The sequence below is a fragment of the Anomaloglossus baeobatrachus genome, chromosome 7, assembly GCF_048569485.1.
Source record: "Anomaloglossus baeobatrachus isolate aAnoBae1 chromosome 7, aAnoBae1.hap1, whole genome shotgun sequence".
Lineage (NCBI taxonomy): Eukaryota > Metazoa > Chordata > Amphibia > Anura > Aromobatidae > Anomaloglossus > Anomaloglossus baeobatrachus.
Window position 1 is genome coordinate 240746365 of NC_134359.1, and position 24063 is coordinate 240770427.

The 24063-nt window shown below is 52.8% G+C and overlaps 1 protein-coding gene across 1 annotated transcript in view; it reads right to left on the reverse strand.

Moving 5' to 3' along the window:
- The window catches only part of SMG1 (SMG1 nonsense mediated mRNA decay associated PI3K related kinase), a 468962-nt gene that overhangs the window by 75344 nt on the left and 369555 nt on the right, over nt 1–24063 (reverse strand). The window contains exons 45-46 of the mRNA XM_075319739.1: nt 7755–7973; nt 7470–7660 (exon numbers count right to left, since the gene is read on the reverse strand). Coding sequence (XP_075175854.1) covers nt 7470–7660; nt 7755–7973 — 410 coding nt within the window. The remainder of the gene's footprint in view (nt 1–7469; nt 7661–7754; nt 7974–24063) is intronic.

Consider the following 24063-nt stretch of genomic DNA (forward strand, 5'->3'; position numbering starts at 1 on the left):
ATCAACCTTAACAGCACCGCCGCCAGGGGGGTGTGAAGGGACATGCCGGGTGTCCAGTGGACCCGCTTTTCTTCCAAATCTGTAGAAAAAAATGAAAATCAAAAAAGGATGCATGTGTGTGTGTGATCTCTCCTGACACAAAGCAAAAAACTGGCTAGGACCGGCTAGCAGGGGGTGTATATACTGGGAGGGAGGAGCTACACGTTTTGAGTGTAGTAACTTTGTGTGTCCTCCGGAGGCAGTAGCTATACACCCATGGTCTGGGTCTCCCATAGGAACGATAAAGAAAGGGGTTTGCCACATTTTTTTTTTAAATGTAGGAGGGTGAAGAAACGGCCATAAAGAAGGGAATTTTGTTTACTTACCGTAAATTCCTTTTCTTCTAGCTCCAATTGGGAGACCCAGACAATTGGGTGTATAGCTACTGCCTCCGGAGGCCGCACAAAGTACTACACTTAAAAGTGTAAGGCCCCTCCCCTTCTGGCTATACACCCCCCCGTGGGATCACGGGTTCCTCAGTTTTAGTGCAAAAGCAAGAAGGAGGAAAGCCAATAACTGTTTCAAAAACAAATTCAATCCGATAAACAACATCGGAGAACTGAACTTATTAACATGAACAACATGTGCACCCGAAAAACAAAATCCCTAAGAAAAAACAGGGCGGGTGCTGGGTCTCCCAATTGGAGCTAGAAGAAAAGGAATTTACGGTAAGTAAACAAAATTCCCTTCTTCTTTGTCGCTCCTAATTGGGAGACCCAGACAATTGGGACGTCCAAAAGCAGTCCCTGGGTGGGTAAAAGAATACCTCGTGATAGGGCTGTCAAGCAGACCTTTCCTACAGGTGGGCCACCGCCGCCTGAAGGACTTGTCTACCTAGGCCGGCATCCGCCGAAGCGAAGGTATGCACCTGATAATGTTTGGTAAAAGTGTGCAGACTCGACCAGGTAGCCGCCTGGCACACCTGCTGAGCCGTAGCCTGATGCCGTAATGCCCAGGACGCACCCACGGCTCTGGTAGAATGGGCCTTCAGTCCAGATGGAATCGGAAGCCCAGCAGAACGGTAGGTGTGAAGAATTGGTTCCTTGATCCACCGCGCAAGGGTGGATTTGGAAGCTTGCGACCCTTTACGCTGACCAGCGACCAGGATAAAGAGTGCATCCGAGCGGCGCAGGGGCGCCGTGCGGGAAATGTAGATCCTGAGTGCTCTCACCAGGTCCAACAAATGCAAACCCTTTTCGAATTGGTGAACTGGATGCGGACACAAAGACGGTAAAGTGATATCCTGATTGAGATGAAAGGAAGATACCACCTTGGGAAGAAATTCTGGAATTGGACGCAGAACTACCTTGTCCTGGTGAAACACCAGGAAGGGAGATTTGCAAGATAACGCCGCCAGCTCGGACACTCTCCGAAGAGACGTGACCGCCACTAGAAAAGCCACTTTCTGTGAAAGCCGAGAAAAGGAAATCTCCTTCATAGGCTCGAAAGGCGGCTTCTGGAGAGCAATTAGAACCTTGTTCAGATCCCAGGGCTCCAACGGCCGCTTGTAAGGAGGGACGATATGACAGACTCCTTGCAGGAACGTGCGTACCTTAGGAAGTCGCGCTAGGCGTTTCTGAAAAAATACGGATAGCGCGGAGACTTGACCTTTAAGGGAGCTAAGCGACAAACCTTTTTCCAACCCAGACTGCAGGAAGGAAAGAAAAATAGGCAATGCAAATGGCCAGGGAGAAACTCCCTGGGCAGAGCACCAAGATAGGAATATCTTCCACGTCCTGTGGTAGATCTTGGCGGAGGATGGTTTCCTAGCCTGTCTCATGGTGGCAACCACCTCATGAGATAAACCTGAGGCCCCTAGGATCCAGGACTCAATGGCCACACAGTCAGGTTCAGGGCCGCAGAATTCAGATGGAAAAACGGCCCTTGAGACAGCAAGTCTGGACGGTCTGGTAGCGCCCACGGTTGGCCTACCGTGAGGTGCCACAGATCCGGGTACCACGACCTCCTTGGCCAGTCTGGAGAGACGAGAATGGCGCGGCGGCAGTCGGACCTGATCTTTCGGAGCACTCTGGGCAACAGTGCCAGAGGTGGGAACACATAAGGTAGCCGGAACTGTGACCAATCTTGAACTAAGGCGTCTGCCGCCCAAGCTCGGTGATCGTGAGATCGTGCCATGAAAACCGGGACCTTGTTGTTGTGTCGTGACGCCATCAGGTCGACGTCCGGCATCCCCTAGCGGCGACAGATCTCCTGAAACACGTCCGGGTGAAGGGACCATTCCCCTGCGTCCATGCCCTGGCGACTGAGAAAATCTGCTTCACAGTTTTCCACGCCTGGGATGTGAACTGCGGATATGGTGGATGCTGTGTCTTCCACCCACGACAGAATCAGCCTTACTTCCTGGAAGGCTTGCCGACTGCGTGTTCCCCCTTGGTGGTTGATGTACGCCACCGCCGTGGAATTGTCCGACTGAATTCGGATCTGCTTGCCTTCCAGCCACTGTTGGAAGGCTTGCAGGGCAAGATAGACTGCTCTGATTTCCAGAACATTGATCTGAAGGGTGGACTCTTTCCGAGTCCACGTACCCTGAGCCCTGTGGTGAAGAAACACTGCTCCCCACCCTGATAGGCTCGCATCTGTCGTGACTACCGCCCAGGATGGGGGTAGGAACGACCTTCCTTTTGAAAAAGAGGTGGGAAGAAGCCACCACCGGAGAGAATCCTTGGCTGTCTGAGAGAGGGAAACATCCCTGTCGAGGGACGTCGACTTCCCGTCCCATTGGCGGAGAATGTCCCATTGTAGAGGGCGCAGATGAAACTGCGCGAAAGGGACTGCTTCCATTGCTGCCACCATTTTCCCTAGGAAATGCATGAGGCGCCTCAAGGTGTGCGACTGGCCCTGAAGGAGAGATTGCACCCCTGTCTGCAGCGAGCACTGCTTGTCCAGTGGATGTTTCACTATCGCTGAGAGAGTATGAAACTCCATGCCAAGGATATGTTAGTGATTGGGTCGGGGTTAGATTTGACTTTGCAAAGTTGACAATCCACCCGAAACTCTGGAGAGTCTTCAGTGCCACGTTCAAACTGTGTTGGCATGCCTCTTGAGAGGGTGCCTTGATAAGTAGATCGTCCAAATACGGAATCACAGAGTGACCCTGCGAGTGCAGGACTGCTACTACTGCAGCCATGACCTTGGTGAAGACCCGAGGGGCTGTCGCCAGCCCGAAAGGTAGCGCTACGAACTGCAGGTGTTCGCTTCCTATAACGAAGCGTAGAAAACGCTGATGCTCTGGCGCAATCGGCACGTGGAGATAAGCATCCTTGATGTCTATTGATGCTAGGAAATCTCCTTGAGACATTGAGGCGATGACGGAGCGGAGAGATTCCATCCGGAACCTCCTGGTTTTTACGTGTTTGTTGAGCAACTTTAGATCCAGGACGGGACGAAACGACCCGTCCTTCTTTGGCACCACAAACAAATTGGAGTAAAAACCGTGACCTTGTTCCTGAAGAGGAACGGAAGTCACCACTCCTTCCGCCTTTAGAGCGGCCACCGCCTGCAGCAGAGCATCGGCCCGGTCGGGCGGTGGAGAAGTTCTGAAGAAACGAGTTGGAGGACGAGAGCTGAACTCTATCCTGTACCCGTGAGACAGAATGTCTCTCACCCAACGGTCTTTGACCTGTGACAGCCAAATGTCGCCAAAGCGGGAGAGCCTGCCACCGACCGAGGATGCGGAAGGAGGAGACTGAGAGTCATGAGGAAGCCGTCTTGGTGACGGTTCTTCCTGCTGTCTTTTTTGGGCGTGATTGAGTCCGCCAAGAATCTGAGCCTCTCTGATCCTTTTGAGTCCTCTTAGACGAGGAGAATTGGGACCTGCCTGAGCCTCGAAAGGACCGAAAACCAGACTGACCCCTCCTTTGTTGGGGTTTGTTTTGTCTGTGTTGAGGTAAGGATGAATCCTTACCCTTGGAGTGTTTAATGATTTCATCCAAACGCTCACCAAACAATCGGTCACGAGAAAAAGGCAAACTGGTTAAGCACTTCTTGGAAGCAGAATCTGCCTTCCATTCCCTCAACCACAAGGCTCTGCGTAAAACTACGGAGTTGGCTGACGCCAACGCCGTACGGCTCGTAGAGTCTAGGACAGCATTAATCGCGTAAGACGCGAATGCAGACATCTGAGAGGTCAATGGTGCCACCTGCGGGGCAGATGTACGTGTGACTGAGTCGACTTGTGTAAGCCCAGCTGAAATAGCTTGGAGTGCCCATACGGCTGCGAATGCTGGCGCCAACGACGCTCCAATAGCTTCATAGATGGATTTCAACCAGAGCTCCATCTGTCTGTCAGTGGCATCTTTAAGTGCCGCTCCATCTTCCACTGCAACTAAGGATCTAGCTGCAAGCCTGGAGATTGGAGGGTCCACCTTGGGACACTGGGTCCAGCCCTTGACCACGTCAGGGGGAAAAGGATAGCGTGTATCTTTAAGCCGTTTGGAAAACCGCTTATCGGGATAAGCGTGGTGTTTCTGGATTGCGTCTCTAAAGTCAGAGTGGTCCAGAAAAGAGCTTAATTTACGCTTGGGAAATCTGAAATGGAATTTCTCATGCTGTGAAGCTGACTCCTCCTCAGGAGGAGCTGGCGGAGAAATATCTAACATCTTATTGATGGACGCTATAAGATCATTCACTATGGCGTCACCATCCGGTGTATCCAGATTGAGAGCGGTCCCAGGATCAGAATCCTGATCAGTTACATCCGCCTCATCACCCATAGATTCATCCCGCTGGGATCCTGACCAGTGAGACGAAGTTGAGGGCCCCTCATAGCGAGCCCGCTTAGGCTGTCTGGGACTGTCGTCCGAGTCAGAGCCGTCACCCTGGGGTGCATGTGACACCCCCGGAGCCCGGAAGTGTTCCAGTTGAGGGGGACCAGGGAGCAATGATTCAACAGTGTCCGTGGTCTGAGTTACTGGTCTAGACTGCAATGTTTCAAGAATCTTAGACATTGTCATAGACAATCTATCAGCAAAAGCTGCAAACTCCGTTCCTGTCACCTGGACAGCATTCACAGGTGGTACACCCTGGGTCACGTCTAGCAGAGGCCCCGGCTGAGCAAGTGCTGCAGGGGCCGAGCACTGCACACAATGGGGGTCAGTGGAACCTGCCGGTAGAGTAGCCCCACATGCGGTACAGGCAGCATATAAAGTCTGTGCCTTGGCACCCTTGCGTTTAACGGACGACATGCTGTTGCCTCCTTGCAATCTAGGAGGGTATATAGCCGAGAATCACCAGCGACCGTACAGTGAAAAGTATTTGCAAATACAAAATACCAAGTACACAACGGCACAAGTGGGGGAGAGCCCTTGAGGGCTGCTTACCGCCCGCTGAAAAGCGGGTATGAGGTCGTAGAATCCCGTGTCTGGGTCTCCCAGGCTCCCCTCTCCAGCTCAGCGTGCAGACAGGAATGGCTGCCGGCGTCCTGTGAAGAGGGGCGGACCGTGGGCGTGCCACAAACAAAGTGCGGGAAACTGCGTCCTACTGTGCCTGGTGTGAGGGCTGGAGTATGTAAAACAGACTCCAGCCCTCAGCGCTGATGCTCTGTACGGCGTCCCGCCCTCCTCCTGACTGGCAGGTGCGGAGGCGGGAACGAGACGAACTAGGCCGCAAAAGCCGGGGACTGTAGTAATAAGCGCGGCCGTGATATATGCACGGCCAGCGCGGAAGTCCCCGGCGCACCACAAGTCCCAGCCGCGTCGCAGTGTGACTGACCCCAGCGGCCGGCGCGACCGTTCGCCCTAAGTCTACCCACTCAGCCAAGCTGTAGTGAGGAAATGGCACAAGCGCAGCAGCGCTGATGTCCCCGGCGCACTAACACACCCAGCCATGCTGCGGTGTGCGCGCTATGCACGGGGACACAGAGTACCTTGACGGAGCAGGGTCTGTCCCTGACGATACTCAGCTCCATATCCAGCGGCTTCTCCAGGGGCTGCGGATGGAGCACGGTCTCAGTGCCTGGAGACCGGTAAAGTCCCACTTCACCCGGAACCCTAATGGGGATGGGGAAGGAATCAGCATGTGGGCTCCAGCCTCCGTACCCGCAATGGGTACCTCAACCTTAACAAACACCGCCGACAGAAAGTGGGGTGAGAAGGGAGCATGCTGGGGGCCCTGTATGGGCCCTCTTTTCTTCCATCCGACATAGTCAGCAGCTGCTGCTGACTAAACAGTGGAGCTATGCGTGCGTGTCTGACCTCCTTCGCACAAAGCAAAAAACTGAGGAACCCGTGATCCCACGGGGGGGTGTATAGCCAGAAGGGGAGGGGCCTTACACTTTTAAGTGTAGTACTTTGTGCGGCCTCCGGAGGCAGTAGCTATACACCCAATTGTCTGGGTCTCCCAATTAGGAGCGACAAAGAAATAAAGAATTAGTTCTTAATTTCCCCCTAAACCTTAAAGCTGCAGGGGGTTTGAGTGGTAATATTTTCTTTGTTCTATAAGAATCCTAAAGTCCTCAAAAACCCTATTAGCGGGACATTCTATAGGGCAGGGAATAACTTACTGATCGATGAGGGTCAAACATCAATCCCAAACATGAGGCTCGAAAACCTGAGAACCAAAGCTCTGCAGAGCCTGGTCTTGAATGGTGCCAAGGTGACAACACTCAACCTCAGCTCTATTCAATAGTCTATGGGACTGTCAAATCAAACCAAGCACATGGCTCAGCTATTTCTGGCAATGGAACGGAGGAGGAGTATGGTCACCTCCGCTCCATTCAAGAACGGGCCTCTGCAAAGCTTCAGCTCTCAGGATGTAGGGCCTTACAAGCCTTGCTTATGGGCTTGCGACGGTCCCAGTGGTCAGATACAGTGACCAGTAAATTATCCCCTCCTCATGGGATAGAGCATAAGAAACTGAGGGTAGGCCTGGGCTATAGGCCGTTTGTCCAAATGTAATAAGCTGATCTGTGTACGTAAATAATCAAAGTATAGATGTCGTTGCATAATAATCTGTGTGTCTATATGACAATCGCATAGACACCATAGTATGATTCTAAGATGTGTATTCCACAAAGTGATAAAGATAATGAAGCCAAAAGGAACAATGAACAAAGAGGTATTCATAATATACTGAGAGAATTTATAATCAGTTGGCTCACACTGAGATGTGGGGTGTGGAATATGGGATGTTGACTCCTTGTTCTTGCTCCAAGGTCGAAGTCGAACATGGTATTGTATAAACACAAGATTTTTTAATACACGAGTCAGAAGCTAGCCTCTGGTCAAACAATGAACACGTTTCATTGTCCGATTCCTTTTTTTCCTGTGCAGATCGATTTGAACTCAGTCTCTGTAACCCTGAAAAACCCATTTGCGGTTTCCCTAAATTCCTAACCTTGATAAAACTATCTTGCGAATACCACCGTTTCAACATTTTTCAGGATTTAAATGCTAAAAATAAAAATAACCAACCTGTGCTGCAGAGTATGAGCAGGGTGATCTGATCCTTCAGCACCTTCTAAGAAGGCCATCTCTTCCACAAGTCTGGCCTGCAACTTCTCCACTTCTGACAAGTCTTCATGCAAGTTTAGATATTCCTCTAAACTGCTGTCCAGTTTTGGAAGGACGCTCAGCATCTCATCTTTGTTTTTAAACCAGTTCACCTTTTAAAAACGAGAGGCCCATTATACACAAATCTCATAGATCCGGGAGGCCAATTTCATTATATCACAAAAATACATGAGGGCAAGTCACTACCTTGATTTCTGCTACCCTGGAAGAAAATAGGCTCTGCGTGATCTCTCGCTCCATCTCGCGTTTGCTTTGCTTGCTTTCCGCCTGCTGACCTCCTCCACCGTACACTGCTCCAGCAAACCCAGCTTCTCCGCCGGCGGTCCAGTCCACAAGAGGGTCGTACACAAAAGCCTCAAGTAACGTCAGCAATGTCTCCCTGCCTCGTCTCATGATGTGAAGGACCTGTGGTCAAGTACAGCAAACTAATTGTCATAAATACTATCAGAAAGCAATCTACAGCCTAAAACAAGGTTTTTATGTTTAAGATAAACTTATTTTTTAAAATATTTTTTGGTAATTTTATCCTTCATATCAAAATATTTATTTAAAAAAAAAATAGAAATCATACATTTTTCACACCGGCCACTGAGATTAATCGAGACTCTGAGGAAAATACAATCCTATGTCTCAATAAGATTTGTTTTACAAGCGCTCAGTAAATCAATAAGCGCACACACTTAGTATGGTGTATTCAAAGAATTCTCCTTTATTAGTACATGTGACCAGTTTATCTAGAAATTCACATGTACAGTACAGACCAAAAGTTTGGACACCTTCTCATTCAAAGAGTTTACTTTATTTTCATGACTCTGAAAATTGTAGATTCACATTGAAGGCATAAAAACTATGAATTAACACATGTGGAATGAAATACTTAAAAAAGTGTGAAACAACTGAAAATATGTCTTCTATTCTAGGTTCTTCGAAATAGCCACCTTTTGCTTTGATTACCGCTTTGCACACTCTTGGCATTCGCTTGATGAGCCTCAAGAGGTAGTCACCGGAAATGGTTCTCACTTCACAGGTGTGCCCTGTCAGGTTTAATAAGTGGGATTTCTTGCCTTATAAATGGGGTTGGGACCATCAGTTGTGTTGTGCAGAAGTCTGGTGCATACACAGCTGATAGTCCTACTGAATAGGCTGTTAGAATTTGTATTATGGCAAGAAAAAAGCAGCTAAGTAAAGAAAAAAGAGTGGCCATCATTACTTTAAGAAATGAAGGTCAGTCAGTTCGAAACATTGGGAAAACCTTGAAAGTGTCCCCAAGTGTAGTGACAAAAACCATCAAATGCTACAAAGAAACTGGCTCACATGAGGACCGCCCGAGGAAAGGAAGACCAAGAGTTACCTCCGCTGCGGAGGATAAGTTTATCAGAGTCACCAGCCTCAGAAATCGCAGGTTAACAGCAGCTCAGATTAGAGACCAGGTCAATGCCACACAGAGTTCTAGCAGCAGACACATCTCTAGAACAACTGTTAAGAGGAGACTGTGTGCAGCAGACCTTCATGGTAAAATAGCTGCTAGGAAACCACTGCTAAGGACAGGCAACAAGCAGAAGAGACTTGTTTGGGCTTAAGAACACAAGGAATGGACATTAGACCAGTGAAAATCTGTGCTTTGGTCTGATGAGTCGAAATTTGAGATCTTTGGATCCAACCACCGTGTCTTTGTGCGACGCGGAAAAGGTGAATGGATGGACTCTACATGCCTGGTTCCCACCGGGAAGCATGGATGAGGAGGTGTGATGGTGTGGGGGTGCTTTGCTGGTGAAAACTGTTGGGGATTTATTAAAAATTGAAGGCACACTGAAACAGAATGGCTAGTACAGCATCTTGCAGCGGCATGCTATTCCATCCGGTTTGCGTTTAGCTGGACCATCATTTATTTTTCAACAGGACAATGATCCCAACACACACCTCCAGGCTGTGTAAGGGCTATTTGACTAAGAAGGAGAGTTATTAGGTGCTACGCCAGATGACCGGGCCTCCACAGTCACCAGACCTGAACCCAATCGAGATGGTTTGGGGTGAGCTGGACCGCAGAGTGAAAGCAAAGAAGGGAATTTTGTTTACTTACCGTAAATTCCTTTTCTTCTAGCTCCAATTGGGAGACCCAGACAATTGGGTGTATAGCTTCTGCCTCCGGAGGCCACACAAAGTATTACACTTAAAAGTGTAAAGCCCCTCCCCTTCTGCCTATACACCCCCCGTGCCTCACGGGCTTCCTCAGTTTTGGTGCAAAAGCAAGAAGGAGGAAAAGTTATAAATTGGTTTAAAGTAAATTCGATCCGAAGAAATTTCGGAGAACTGAAACCATTCAACATGAACAACATGTGTACACAAAGAACAACAGCCCGAAGGGAACAGGGGCGGGTGCTGGGTCTCCCAATTGGAGCTTGGGAAATGGAATTTACGGTAAGTAAACAAAATTCCCTTCTTCTTTGTCGCTCCATTGGGAGACCCAGACAATTGGGACGTCCAAAAGCAGTCCCTGGGTGGGTAAAGTAAAACCTCGTAATAGAGCCGTAAAAACGGCCCCTTCCTACAGGTGGGCAACCGCCGCCTGAAGGACTCGCCTACCTAGGCTGGCATCTGCCGAAGCATAGGTATGCACCTGATAGTGTTTCGTGAAAGTGTGCAGGCTCGACCAGGTAGCTGCCTGACACACCTGCTGAGCCGTAGCCTGGTGCCGCAAAGCCCAGGACGCACCCACGGCTCTGGTAGAATGGGCCCTCAGCCCTGAGGGAACCGGAAGCCCAGAAGATCGGTAAGCTTCGAGAATTGGTTCCTTGATCCACCGAGCCAGGGTTGATTTGGAAGCCTGTGACCCTTTACGCTGGCCAGCGACAAGGACAAAGAGTGCATCCGAGCGGCGCAGGGGCGCCGTACGAGAAATGTAGAGTCTGAGTGCTCTCACCAGATCTAACAAGTGCAAATCCCTTTCACATTGGTGAACTGGATGAGGACAAAAAGAGGGTAAGGAGATATCCTGATTGAGATGAAAGGGGGATACCACCTTAGGGAGAAATTCCGGAACCGGACGCAGAACCACCTTGTCCTGGTGAAACACCAGGAAAGGGGCTTTGCATGACAGCGCTGCTAGCTCAGACACTCTCCGAAGTGATGTGACTGCTACTAGGAAGGACACTTTCTGCGAAAGGCGTGAGAGAGAAATGTCCCTCATTGGCTCGAAAGGTGGTTTCTGAAGAGCCATCAGCACCCTGTTCAGATCCCAGGGTTCTAACGGCCGCTTGTAAGGAGGGACTATGTGACAAACCCCCTGCAGGAACGTGCGTACCTGTGGAAGTCTGGCTAGGCGCTTCTGAAAGAACACAGAGAGCGCTGAGACTTGTCCCTTAAGGGAGCCGAGCGACAAACCCTTTTCCAATCCGGATTGAAGGAAGGAAAGAAAAGTGGGCAAGGCAAATGGCCAGGGAGAAAAACCCTGATCCGAGCACCAGGATAAGAAGATCCTCCACGTCCTGTGGTAGATCTTGGCGGACGTTGGTTTCCTAGCCTGTCTCATAGTGGCAATGACCTCTTGAGATAACCCTGAAGACGCTAGGATCCAGGACTCAATGGCCACACAGTCAGGTTGAGGGCCGCAGAATTCAGATGGAAAAACGGTCCTTGAGACAGCAAGTCTGGTCGGTCTGGTAGTGCCCACGGTTGGCCCACCGTGAGATGCCACAGATCCGGGTACCACGACCTCCTCGGCCAGTCTGGAGCGACGAAGATGGCGCGGCGGCAGTCGGACCTGATCTTTCGTAACACTCTGGGCAGCAGTGCCAGAGGAGGAAACACATAAGGGAGTTGAAACTGCGACCAATCCTGAACTAAGGCGTCTGCCGCCAGAGCTCTGTGATCTTGATACCGTGCCATGAATGTCGGGACCTTGTTGTTGTGCCGGGACGCCATTAGGTCGACGTCCGGCATCCCCCAGCGGCAACAGATCTCCTGAAACACGTCCGGGTGAAGGGACCATTCCCCTGCGCCCATGCCCTGGCGACTGAGAAAGTCTGCTTCCCAGTTTTCTACGCCCGGGATGTGAACTGCGGATATGGTGGAGGCTGTGGCTTCCACCCATAGCAGAATCCGCCGGACTTCCTGGAAGGCTTGCCGACTGCGTGTTTCGCCTTGGTGGTTGATGTATGCCACCGCTGTGGAGTTGTCCGACTGAATTCGGATCTGCTTGCCTTCCAGCCACGGCTAGAACGCCTTTAGGGCAAGATACACTGCCCTTATCTCCAGAACATTGATCTGAAGGGAGGACTCTGGCTGAGTCCAAGTACCCTGAGCCCTGTGGTGGAGAAAGACCGCTCCCCACCCTGACAGGCTCGCGTCCGTCGTGACCACAGCCCAGGATGGGGGCAGGAAGGATTTCCCCTTCGACAGAGAAGTGGGAAGAAGCCACCACTGAAGGGAAGCCTTGGCTGCCCGAGAAAGGGAGACGTTCCTGTCGAGGGACGTCGACTTCCTGTCCCATTTGCGGAGAATGTCCCATTGAAGTGGACGCAGATGAAACTGCGCAAAAGGAGCTGCCTCCATTGCTGCTACCATCTTCCCTAGGGAGTGCATGAGGCGCCTCAAGGGGTGTGACTGGCCTTGAAGGAGAGATTGCACCCCTGTCTGTAGTGAACGCTGTTTGTCCAGCGGAAGCTTCACTATCGCTGAGAGAGTATGAAACTCCATGCCAAGATATGTCAGTGATTGGGCCGGTGTCAGATTTGACTTTGGGAAATTGATGATCCACCCGAAACTCTGGAGAGTCTCCAGAGCAATGTTCAGGCTGTGTTGGCATGCCACTTGAGAGGGTGCCTTGACAAGCAGATCGTCTAAGTAAGGGATCACCGAGTGTCCCTGAGAGTGCAGAACTGCTACTACTGTTGCCATGACCTTGGTGAAGACCCGTGGGGCTGTCGCCAGGCCGAAAGGCAGTGCTACGAACTGAAGGTGTTCGTCCCCTATGGCGAAACGCAGGAAGCGCTGATGCTCTGGAGCAATCGGTACGTGGAGATAAGCATCTTTGATGTCGATTGATGCTAGGAAATCTCCTTGGGACATTGAGGCGATGACGGAGCGGAGCGATTCCATCCGGAACCGTCTGGTTTTTACGTGTTTGTTGAGCAGTTTTAGGTCCAGAACAGGACGGAAGGATCCGTCCTTTTTCGGCACCACGAACAAGTTGGAGTAAAAACCGTGACCCTGTTGCTGAAAAGGAACAGGGATCACCACTCCTTCTGCCTTCAGAGTGCACACCGCCTGAAGAAGAGCATCTGCTCGCTCGGGGGGCGGAGATGTTCTGAAGAATCGAGTCGGAGGACGAGAGCTGAACTCTATCCTGTAACCGTGAGACAGAATGTCTCTCACCCAACGGTCTTTTACCTGTGCCAGCCAGGCGCCGCAAAAGCGGGAAAGCCTGCCACCGACCGAGGATGCGGTGTGAGGAGGCCGAAAGTCATGAGGAGGCCGCTTTGGGAGCGGTTCCTCCGGCGGTCTTTTTTGGACGTGACTTAGACAGCCATGAATCGGAGTTCCTCTGATCCTTCTGAGGCCTTTTGGACGAGGAGAATTGAGACCTGCCCGCGGACCGAAAGGACCGAAACCTCGATTGTACCTTCCGTGGTTGAGGTCTGTTTGGTTTGGACTGGGGTAAGGATGAGTCCTTTCCCTTGGATTGTTTAATGATTTCATCCAATCGCTCACCAAACAGGCGGTCGCCAGAAAATGGCAAACCGGTTAAGAACTTTTTGGAAGCAGAGTCTGCCTTCCATTCACGTAGCCACATGGCCCTGCGGACTGCCACCGAATTGGCGGATGCTACCGGCGTACGGCTCGCAGAGTCCAGGACAGCATTAATGGCGTAGGACGCAAACGCCGACGCCTGAGAGGTTAAGGACACCACTTGCGGGGCAGATGTACATGTGACTGCATTAATCTGCGCATGACAAGCTGAGATAGCTTGGAGTGCCCATATGGCTGCGAATGCTGGAGCAAAAGACGCGCCGATAGCTTCATAGATGGATTTCAACCAGAGCTCCATCTGTCTGTCAGTGGCATCTTTGAGTGAAGCCCCATCTTCCACTGCAACTATGGATCTAGCTGCCAGTCTGGAGACTGGAGGATCCACCTTGGGACACTGAGCCCAGCCCTTGACCACGTCAGGGGGGAAGGGATAACGTGTATCCTTAAGGCGCTTGGAAAAACGCTTATCTGGACAAGCTCGGTGTTTCTGGACTGCCTCTCTGAAGTCAGAGTGATCCAGAAACGTACTCAATGTACGCTTGGGAAACCTGAAACGGAATTTCTCCTGCTGAGAAGCTGACTCCTCAATTGGAGGAGCTGGGGGAGAAATATCCAACACCTGATTGATGGTCGCTATAAGGTCATTCACTATGGCGTCACCATCAGGTGTATCCAGGTTAAGCGCGGTCTCAGGATCAGAATCCTGATCTGCTACCTCCGCTTCATCATCCAGAGAGTCCTCCTGCTGAGACCCTGAACAGTGTGATGAAGTCGAGGGAATTTCCCAGCGAGCCCGCTTAGGCGACCTGGGACTGCGGTCCGTGTCAGAGACCTCACCCTGGGACCTATGGGTCACCCCAGGAACACTTTGCTGCTCCAACTGAGGGGGGCCTGGGGTCAATGATTCAACATTGCCCGGGGCCTGAGTCACCGGTCTGGACTGTAAGGCTTCTAGTATCTTAGCAGACCATTTATCCATACTCTCAGACAGTTTGTCAGCAAATACTGCAAACTCCGTCCCTGTCACCTGGACAGTGGTAGCAGGTGGTTCCACCTGGGCCACCAGTAACAGAGGCTCCGGCTGAGTAAGTGCCACAGGGGCCGAGCATTGCACACAATGAGGATCGGTGGAACCTGCCGGTAGTATAGCCGCACATGAGGTACAGGTTGCAAAGTAAGCCTGTGCTTTGGCACCCTTGCTTTTTGCGGACGACATGCTGTTGTCTCCTCTGAGTACAATCCAGGAGGGTATATAGCCAAAAATCAACAGTGCGACCGTACAGTGTAAATGTATAGCATATAAGCATATATATATATATGTACACTTCGGCACTCAGTGGGGCCAGCACCACAGGTGCTGCTTACCGACCGCTCAAAGCGGTTGTGTGATCACCAGATTCCCTGCCTGGGCCTCCCAGAGCCGTGTTGTCTCTCCTCTCCAGCGTCAGAAGTGCTGACAGGAATGGCTGCCGGCGTTCTGTGGGGAGGAGGGGGCCGTGGGCGTGCCCTAGAAAGTGCGGGAATCTGATGCCCCACTGTGCTGAGTGAGGGGGGAGGAGGATACAAAGTATGCTCCAGCCCTCAGCGCTGACGTCCTGTGCAGCGTCCCACCCTTCCCCTGACTGGCAGGCCTGGGGGCGGGAATATGCGATACTAGGCTGCAAAAGCCGGGGACTAAAGTTATAAGCGCGGCCGGCAAATAAGCGCGGTCGGCGCGGTAGTCCCCGGCGCACTGACACACCCAGCAGTGCTGCAGTGTGTATGGCACAAGCGCTCCATGCGCGGTCCCCCAAGGGGACACAGAGTACCTCACAGTAGCAGGGCCTTGTCCCTGACGATACCCGGCTCCTGTCCAGCAGATTCCCCAGGGGCTGCGGAGGGAGCACGGTCCCAGTGCCTGGAGACCGATTAGGATCCCACTTCACCCAGAGCCCATTAAGGGATGGGGAAAGAAAACAGCATGTGGGCTCCTGCCTATGTACCCGCAATGGGTACCTCAACCTTAACAGCACCGCCGACCAGAGTGGGGTGAGAAGGGAGCATGCTGGGGGCCCTGTTATGGGCCCTCTTTTCTTCCATCCGACATAGTCAGCAGCTGCTGCTGACTAAGATGTGGAGCTATGCGTGGATGTCAGCCTCCTTCGCACAAAGCATAAAAACTGAGGAGCCCGTGAGGCACGGGGGGTGTATAGGCAGAAGGGGAGGGGCTTTACACTTTTAAGTGTAATACTTTGTGTGGCCTCCGGAGGCAGAAGCTATACACCCAATTGTCTGGGTCTCCCAATGGAGCGACAAAGAAATGGCCAACAAGTGCTAAGCATCTCTGGGAACTCCTTCAAGACTCTTGGAAAACCATTTCCAGTGAGTACCTCTTGAAGTTCATCAAGAGAATGCCAAGAGTGTACAAAGCAGTAATCAAAGCTGAAGGTGGCTACTGTGAAGAACCTAGACTATAAGACATTTTCAGTTGTTTCACACTTTTTTTTTGTTAAGTATTTCATTCCACTTGTGTTAATTCATAGTTTTGATGCAATCAATGTGAATCTACAATTTTCAGAGTCATGAAAATAAAGAAAACTCTTTGAATGAGGTGTGTCCAAACTTTTGGTCTGTACTGTACATAGCTACAAAGATAACACCCGACCCATCTGTCACAAACCACCGGGGGGGTCACTCAGAAATCCCCCGCGCTGGCTACCAGTACGTCACAATCGGGGGGTAACAAGTGGGGGGTCACCCCTCCTTTATACCTCCCGACCGACAGAGCACGTGACGCGCTCTCTAGCGCCCCTCTTATAGTCAGGCCAATTATGGAATTGCCCGACGATAAGCAAGGAGGCCGCTATACTACTTATGCCGATTATTGAAGGGTCCCCGGTGAGAGTAGGGTATATATTCCCCCGACCTCTGCGGGCGGAATATATAAAATCTCCCCGAATCTCACTGGCCTCCCCACAATAATCCTTGGCACAAACTCGCTGCCACCAACCGATTTACGGTAACTATTAGCCGAACACACAGACGTGGGATTCAAGATCGAGATAACAGAACAGCCCAAGATTAATTATATAATTTAATCAGCCTAAAGCACACTAGAACTACAATATATACAATAGGGAATCTACAGAATATACATATGTCAGAGTACAGTTACAGATAAAGCATGGTTTACAACAGGTATGCAATTCAATCAGTTACCTTGTGCGTCTGGCCACAGGGGGGCGCTGTAGACCAGGTTTCTAGGAACTCCCGCAGATGTTTCCTGCACGTGCCCCCAGCGAAAGAACGCTGGAAAATGGCCGAAGTAGGGTTATCAACCTGGGCAGATCCAGGTCCCCTCCTACCTTAGTGACCTCACAGGGAAGCACTGCTCCACCCCTGGCTGGAGTTATGGACAAAATCCACAACATGGAATATGGCCATAACTTGGCCTGGGAGCGTCGTAGGCGGACGCCAATGCTCTCATTGTGACAGTTATGAATTTAGCTACAGAACGAGGGGACTCATGACCTGTCTGCCAGTTCCCCATTGGCTGATATCACGCCTGGGGCATTTCCCAATGTCCTGCTCCCATAAAAAGGGTGTGCCGGCATCGTCCGCATGCAGAGACACCATTTTTATGGTTGCCATATTTATCGGAAATATGGCTTGCGAGATATGAACCATTTTTTACTGGAGTCGTTCTGTCTGGCTATTTCCATAGCCTTGCTAATGAGATACAACTCTTGTTACAGGGTGACGGCAGGGAGTCATCCTGTGTCCATTGTTCCCACACCACCTCATTTCCATATCACAGGACATGGCCATAGAGGTGTAAGTGGAACACTGAGAACAAGAAGGGAGGGGGCACTGCCAGGGAGTGATGAGGGACTATGACTGGAGTCATAATTCATCTTCATATCCCGGGATTTGCCTCACACCTCCCCCCTTTTGAGGGCGCTAGGGGGCAGCACACTCCGGTGTTCCCCCGTGCGCCCGTCCGCGACCTCTCCTTGTCGGGACAGCCCGTCTGCGTTACCGTGGTCACGGCCCCTTTTGTGGCGAATGGTGAAGTTGTATTGCTGGAGCGCAAGGCTCCATCGCAACAATCGCCCATTCGTCCCAGAGACGGTGTGCAACCAGCTGAGGGGATTGTGGTCCGTCTCCACGATGAAGTGGCGCCCGTATAGATAGGGTTGCAGACGCTGCAGGGCCCACACTATGGCCAGGCACTCCTTCTCCATCGTGGAATAGGCAACTTCCCTTGGTAACAGCTTCCTGCTCAGGTACAAGACTGGGTGCTCTTGGCTCGCAGAGTCCACCTGGCTGAGCACCGCACCGAGGCCGAAGTCACTGGCGTCGGTCTGTACTACAAACGGCCGCGTGAAGTCGGCTGCCTGTAGCACGGGCGGGCTGGACAGGGCGTCCTTTAGGGCCCGGAAGGCTGTCTCGCAGTCCATTGTCCAATCGACTGCAGAGGGCAGCTTCTTCTTGGTGAGGTCCGTCAAGGGCTTTGCCAGGCTACTATAGCATGGAACAAACCTCCTATAGTACCCAGCGGTCCCCAAGAAGGACATCACCTGCTTCTTGGTCCTGGGGGTGGGCCAGGATGCGATGGCTTCCACTTTCTCAGGCTCGGGCTTCAGTGTTCTCCCACCTACCCGGTGACCGAGGTACTGGACCTCGCTCATGGCCAGCTGACACTTTCCCGGCTTGATGGTCAAACCTGCCCGGTGGATCCGCCTGAGCACCTGTGCTAGATGCTCTAGGTGGTCCTCCCAGGTGGGACTGAAGACGGCAATGTCATCCAGGTACGCGGCCGCGTACCCTTCAAGTCCCTTGAGCAGGGTGTTGACCATCCGCTGGAAAGTGGCAGGGGCATTCCTCATCCCGAATGGCATCACCGTGGACTCGTACAGTCCAAATGGGGTAATAAAGGCAGAGCGTTCCCTGGCCTTGCGAGTCAGGGGGATCTGCCAATATCCCCGGCTCAGATCCATGATGGTCAGGTACTGAGCCCCGGCCAACTGATCGAGCAGGTCATCGATGCGTGGCACTGGGTACGCATCGGCGACCGTGACCGCATTGAGCCCCCTGTAGTCCACGCAGAACCGCGTGGTTCGGTCCTTCTTAGGGACGAGGACTACAGGCGAGGCCCAAGCGCTGTTGGATGCCTGGATCACCCCCAGCTTCAGCATCTCGTCAATCTCCTGGCGCATGTGTTGCTGCACCTCCGGTGAGACCCGATATGCTGAACGCCGGATCGGGGGATGATCCCCAGTGTCCACGTGATGGACAGCCAAGTCAGTCCTTCCGGGCTGGTTGGTAAACAACCCCCGGAAGGGGAGGAGGGTGGCCCACAGCTGGGACCGTTGGTCTTCCAAGAGCTGGTGGCCAACCTCCACATCCTCAATGGATCCGCCTGCCCTAACCTGGGCTAGCATATCCAAGAGGGTTTCCGCTTCTCCCTCCTCGGGCAGGTTGCACACGGGGAGCGCACATGCCTCCCGCTCATGATGTGCCTTCATCATGTTCACATGGAAGGGCTTCCGCCTTCCACGGGCAGGGTCCAGGGTGACCAGGTACGTCACAGGGTTGAGCTGCTGGTACACGAGGTATGGGCCTTCCCAGGCTGCCTGAAGCTTGTCCTGTGGTACGGGGACCAGTACCCACACCTTTTGACCCACTTGGTAGGTCCTCTCACAAGCGTTCTGGTCGTACCAACGCTTCTGATCGGCCTGGGCTTGAGCCATATTGTCGTGTACCAGTTGCGTCAAGGCCTGCATTTTGTCCCGGAAGCGCATGACATACTCGATAACCGACACTCCAGGGGTGGCCAAATCCCCTTCCCAAGCCTCTTTCACCAGAGCCAGGGGGCCCCGCACACGTCGCCCGTACAGGAGCTCAAACGGTGAGAATCCTGTTGAGGCCTGTGGAACCTCCCGGTAAGCAAATAACAGGTGTGGGAGATACCGCTCCCAGTCACGCCCATGGGAGTCGACCAACATCTTAAGCATCTGCTTTAAGGTGCCATTGAACCGCTCGCACAGGCCATTAGTCTGTGGATGGTACGGGCTGGCCACCAGATGTCGCACCTGGACTTGCTTACAGAGGGCCTCCATCAGCTGGGACATGAATTGGGTCCCCCGGTCAGTGAGCATTTCCTGGGGAAAACCCACTCGGGAGAAAATCTCCAGCAATGCGGTGGCCACCTTGTCAGCCCGAATGGACGACAAGGCCACTGCTTCTGGGTACCGGGTGGCATAGTCCACTACCGTCAGTAGGAAGCGTTTCCCGGAGCTGCTGGGGATGGCCAGCGGGCCGACCAGATCCACAGCCACCCTCCTGAAAGGCTCATCGATGATTGGCAGAGATACTAGTGGGGCTTTGGGGCGTGGCCCCGCCTTCCCCACTCTCTGACAGGTTTCACACGAACGGCAGTAGGCAGCCACATCGGCCCCCATTTTTGGCCAGTAGAAATGCTGGTTTAACCTGGCCTTGGTCTTAGCGATCCCTAGGTGTCCGGCCATCGGAATCTCATGTGCGATCCGCAACAACTCCGTCCGGAACGGATAGGGTACCACCAACTGTCGGTCCCTGGGCCACGCCTCCGGTGAACCCTGCTGGACCGTGGCCCGGTACAGCCGTCCTTGGTCCCAGACCACTCGCTCCGGGTCCGAGTCCGAGGGAGGCTGGGCCGCCTGCTCCTTAAGAGCTTTCAGGCTGTCGTCAGCTTCTAACGCTGCCTGAAACCCCTGACTAGATGTGGCCAGAATCGACGAGACTGTCACATCTTCGGTCAGTACCCCGGGACCTGTGTCCTGGCCTCCGCCTGACTCGGCTGCCACTTGGTCAGAAGGGGAAGAGCTATCGGACCTCCGGGAGGCCCCTTGGCTTCCAGCACTCCCACTGCGGGTGACAGCGGCCACAGCCGCTGCGACCGTGGGTCGTGCCTGCTCCTCCTCCGTTCCTGACCAAGTCGCCGGTTCAGGCAGACCTACCTGGCTTCCTGACACCCCGGTTGTGGGGGAACCATGCACCGAGATCTTACCTGGGAGCACTTCCGCTCCTGGACCGGCCCCAATCTCACCTGCCTGTTCCCCTCCTGCAGCAACAGAACCCCGCTGTGAAATCTCTGGGGACCCCACATTTGCTGTGGTAGCCCCCACCCCACACACTGGTCCTCCCCCTGCAGCACCCTGCTCTCTGCTTATCCCTGCAGAGGGCAACAGATCCCAGCTCACAGGCTGATTACTTGTAGAGGCATTGTCACACCTTTCTCTGACCCCCTCCCCTGTCACAGCTGCAGCTGTGTGTGTGTCTATGGTGTCTATGCAAGCAGAAATATCAGAGTTCACTCCCTCCTCCCTTACATCATTCATAGATAACACATTAACATTGTCAGGAGTCATGTCAGTACTGGCTGAAGGTTCAGCCCTTGGTTGGGGCCCAAACTGGGAGGTTATCTGCCCCAAATCTGTCCCAAGTAGCACGTTTGCAGGGATCCGATCAGTTACCCCCACCTCCCTCACCCCTCGCCCTGCGCCCCAGTCCACATAAATGTCAGCAACAGGCAGCGCCGGGTCAGTGCCTCCAATCCCGGAGACAGCGAGGGTTTTTCCAGGGATCAAGTCTTGGGGGGACACCATCTCAGGCCGCACCAGAGTCACCTCCGAGGCGCTGTCTCGCAGTCCTATGGTCACAGACCGGCCGACGCTGACAGGTTGGAAGCTGTCCAGGGACCTACCACCACCCCCACCCACACAATACACCTTGGGCGGCCCTTGGGACGGGGACGGAGCCGGGGCCTTGGGACGCTGAGGGCACATGGCCTTGAAGTGTCCAGGTAGGTTGCACTGGTGGCACCGTCTTGGTTCCGCCACGGGCCTGGAGAGGGGAGTTGAGGGGGACACCCCCTGCAGTCTAGGGGCAGGTGGGGCAGTCGCAGAATTCATCTTACCCCCTCTCCAGGTGCTGCTGGTGGCCGCTCTCCTGGCCTCAGGGGCCCGGTTGTTGGTGTAGTCATCGGCAAGGGCAGCTGTAGCCGTGGACCCCTTTGGCTTCTGGTCTCGGATGAACTGGCGGAGATCCTCAGGGCAGTTCCACAAGAGTTGCTCCGTGATGAACAAGTCCAGGATCTCCGGTCCGGTGGAAAGCTGCAGGCCTTGGGTCCAGTGGTCGGCAGCTCGGGCAAGTGCCCGCCTGTGGTCAGCCCAGGAGTCCTTTGGTCCCTTCTGTAGGCTCCGGAACTTCTTGCGGTAGGACTCCGGGGTGAGGTTGTACTGTTGGATCAGGGCCCGCTTGATGGTGTCGTAGCCCTGATCTGCCTCAGCAGGCAAGTCCCCAAGGATATCCAGGGCCTTACCCCTTAAACGGGGGGTCAGGTATTTGGCCCACTGGTCCTTGTTCAGATGGTGCTGCAAGCAAGTCCGTTCAAAAGCAGTCAAGAAAGAGTCCAAGTCTCCATCCTTCTCCAGCACTGGGAAGTCCTCAACACGGACCTTTGGAAGTTTGGTGTCTTGAAGGTCACGTGTGGCTGATGAGGGCCGGAGCTGAGCTAGCTGCAGCTGGTAGTCACGCTCTGCCTGGCGCTCTTCACGCGCTGCCTGCCGCTCCGCAGCCTCAGCCTCACGCGCTGCTTGCCGCTCTGCCCTGCGCTCTGCCAGGAGTCCCTTGTAGCCCTCCTGGTCTCCAGCCTGGAGAAGGGCCATAGCCATTTGAAGAAGGCTATCCGAGCCTCCCAGGCTCGGTGGAATGGCACGTGGTGATCTGCGGCCCGCTGCGGAGCCTGGTGATTCACTGTCCATTGCAGAGCGGAGGGCTGGCATCTGGCTCGTTGAGGACCCTTGGGTGAGCTGCTCCTCATCTTGTCCATAATTGCCAGCTTGTGCGCTGTCCTCTGCAGAACGGTTTTCTGGCGTCGAGCTCCTGGAGGACTCGTGGGCAACCTCCTCATTACTGCCCACAGCACCGTCCTCCCTCTCTTCGGCTCCTGCTTTAGCATTGGCCAGTTGCCTAGCTCTGCTCCTGGTGCCATCAGCCATTCTTGCAGACTTTTGGTCACTGACACAGAACTGACACCTGATGCCTCCACACACCTTACAGTATCTGCACTCTGACACTCTAGTGTTGAGCTAGTCTGAAGACCCCAGCAGCCACAGCTGCTGCAGGCAGTCTTTAGTGTCTGGGAGTATGGGTCTCACACTCACACACACTATTATCTCGATCCCACCGCTATGCCACCAATATGTCACAAACCACCGGGGGGGTCACTCAGAAATCCCCCGCGCTGGCTACCAGTACGTCACAATCGGGGGGTAACAAGTGGGGGGTCACCCCTCCTTTATACCTCCCGACCGACAGAGCACGTGACGCGCTCTCTAGCGCCCCTCTTATAGTCAGGCCAATTATGGAATTGCCCGACGATAAGCAAGGAGGCCGCTATACTACTTATGCCGATTATTGAAGGGTCCCCGGTGAGAGTAGGGTATATATTCCCCCGACCTCTGCGGGCGGAATATATAAAATCTCCCCGAATCTCACTGGCCTCCCCACAATAATCCTTGGCACAAACTCGCTGCCACCAACCGATTTACGGTAACTATTAGCCGAACACACAGACGTGGGATTCAAGATCGAGATAACAGAACAGCCCAAGATTAATTATATAATTTAATCAGCCTAAAGCACACTAGAACTACAATATATACAATAGGGAATCTACAGAATATACATATGTCAGAGTACAGTTACAGATAAAGCATGGTTTACAACAGGTATGCAATTCAATCAGTTACCTTGTGCGTCTGGCCACAGGGGGGCGCTGTAGACCAGGTTTCTAGGAACTCCCGCAGATGTTTCCTGCACGTGCCCCCAGCGAAAGAACGCTGGAAAATGGCCGAAGTAGGGTTATCAACCTGGGCAGATCCAGGTCCCCTCCTACCTTAGTGACCTCACAGGGAAGCACTGCTCCACCCCTGGCTGGAGTTATGGACAAAATCCACAACATGGAATATGGCCATAACTTGGCCTGGGAGCGTCGTAGGCGGACGCCAATGCTCTCATTGTGACAGTTATGAATTTAGCTACAGAACGAGGGGACTCATGACCTGTCTGCCAGTTCCCCATTGGCTGATATCACGCCTGGGGCATTTCCCAATGTCCTGCTCCCATAAAAAGGGTGTGCCGGCATCGTCCGCATGCAGAGACACCATTTTTATGGTTGCCATATTTATCGGAAATATGGCTTGCGAGATATGAACCATTTTTTACTGGAGTCGTTCTGTCTGGCTATTTCCATAGCCTTGCTAATGAGATACAACTCTTGTTACAGGGTGACGGCAGGGAGTCATCCTGTGTCCATTGTTCCCACACCACCTCATTTCCATATCACAGGACATGGCCATAGAGGTGTAAGTGGAACACTGAGAACAAGAAGGGAGGGGGCACTGCCAGGGAGTGATGAGGGACTATGACTGGAGTCATAATTCATCTTCATATCCCGGGATTTGCCTCACACCATCTTTTGTATTGAAGCATCTAAAGAGCGTGTGCAAAGGTCATTGTGATGTGAGGAGGAGTAGGGTCAGCTCTGACACTAGCTACTGTGCTTAGTGGATCCTGTATATCGAGGTGTTATCTGTCTTCTATAATCTGGTCTGTGAAGATAATGAGACTTCTGAAAAGTCTTCTGTAAAAACACAGGACGTATAAGTCTACAATAGTCCCAGTGGCTGGTGTGAAAATAGCAAGATTTCTATTTTATAAT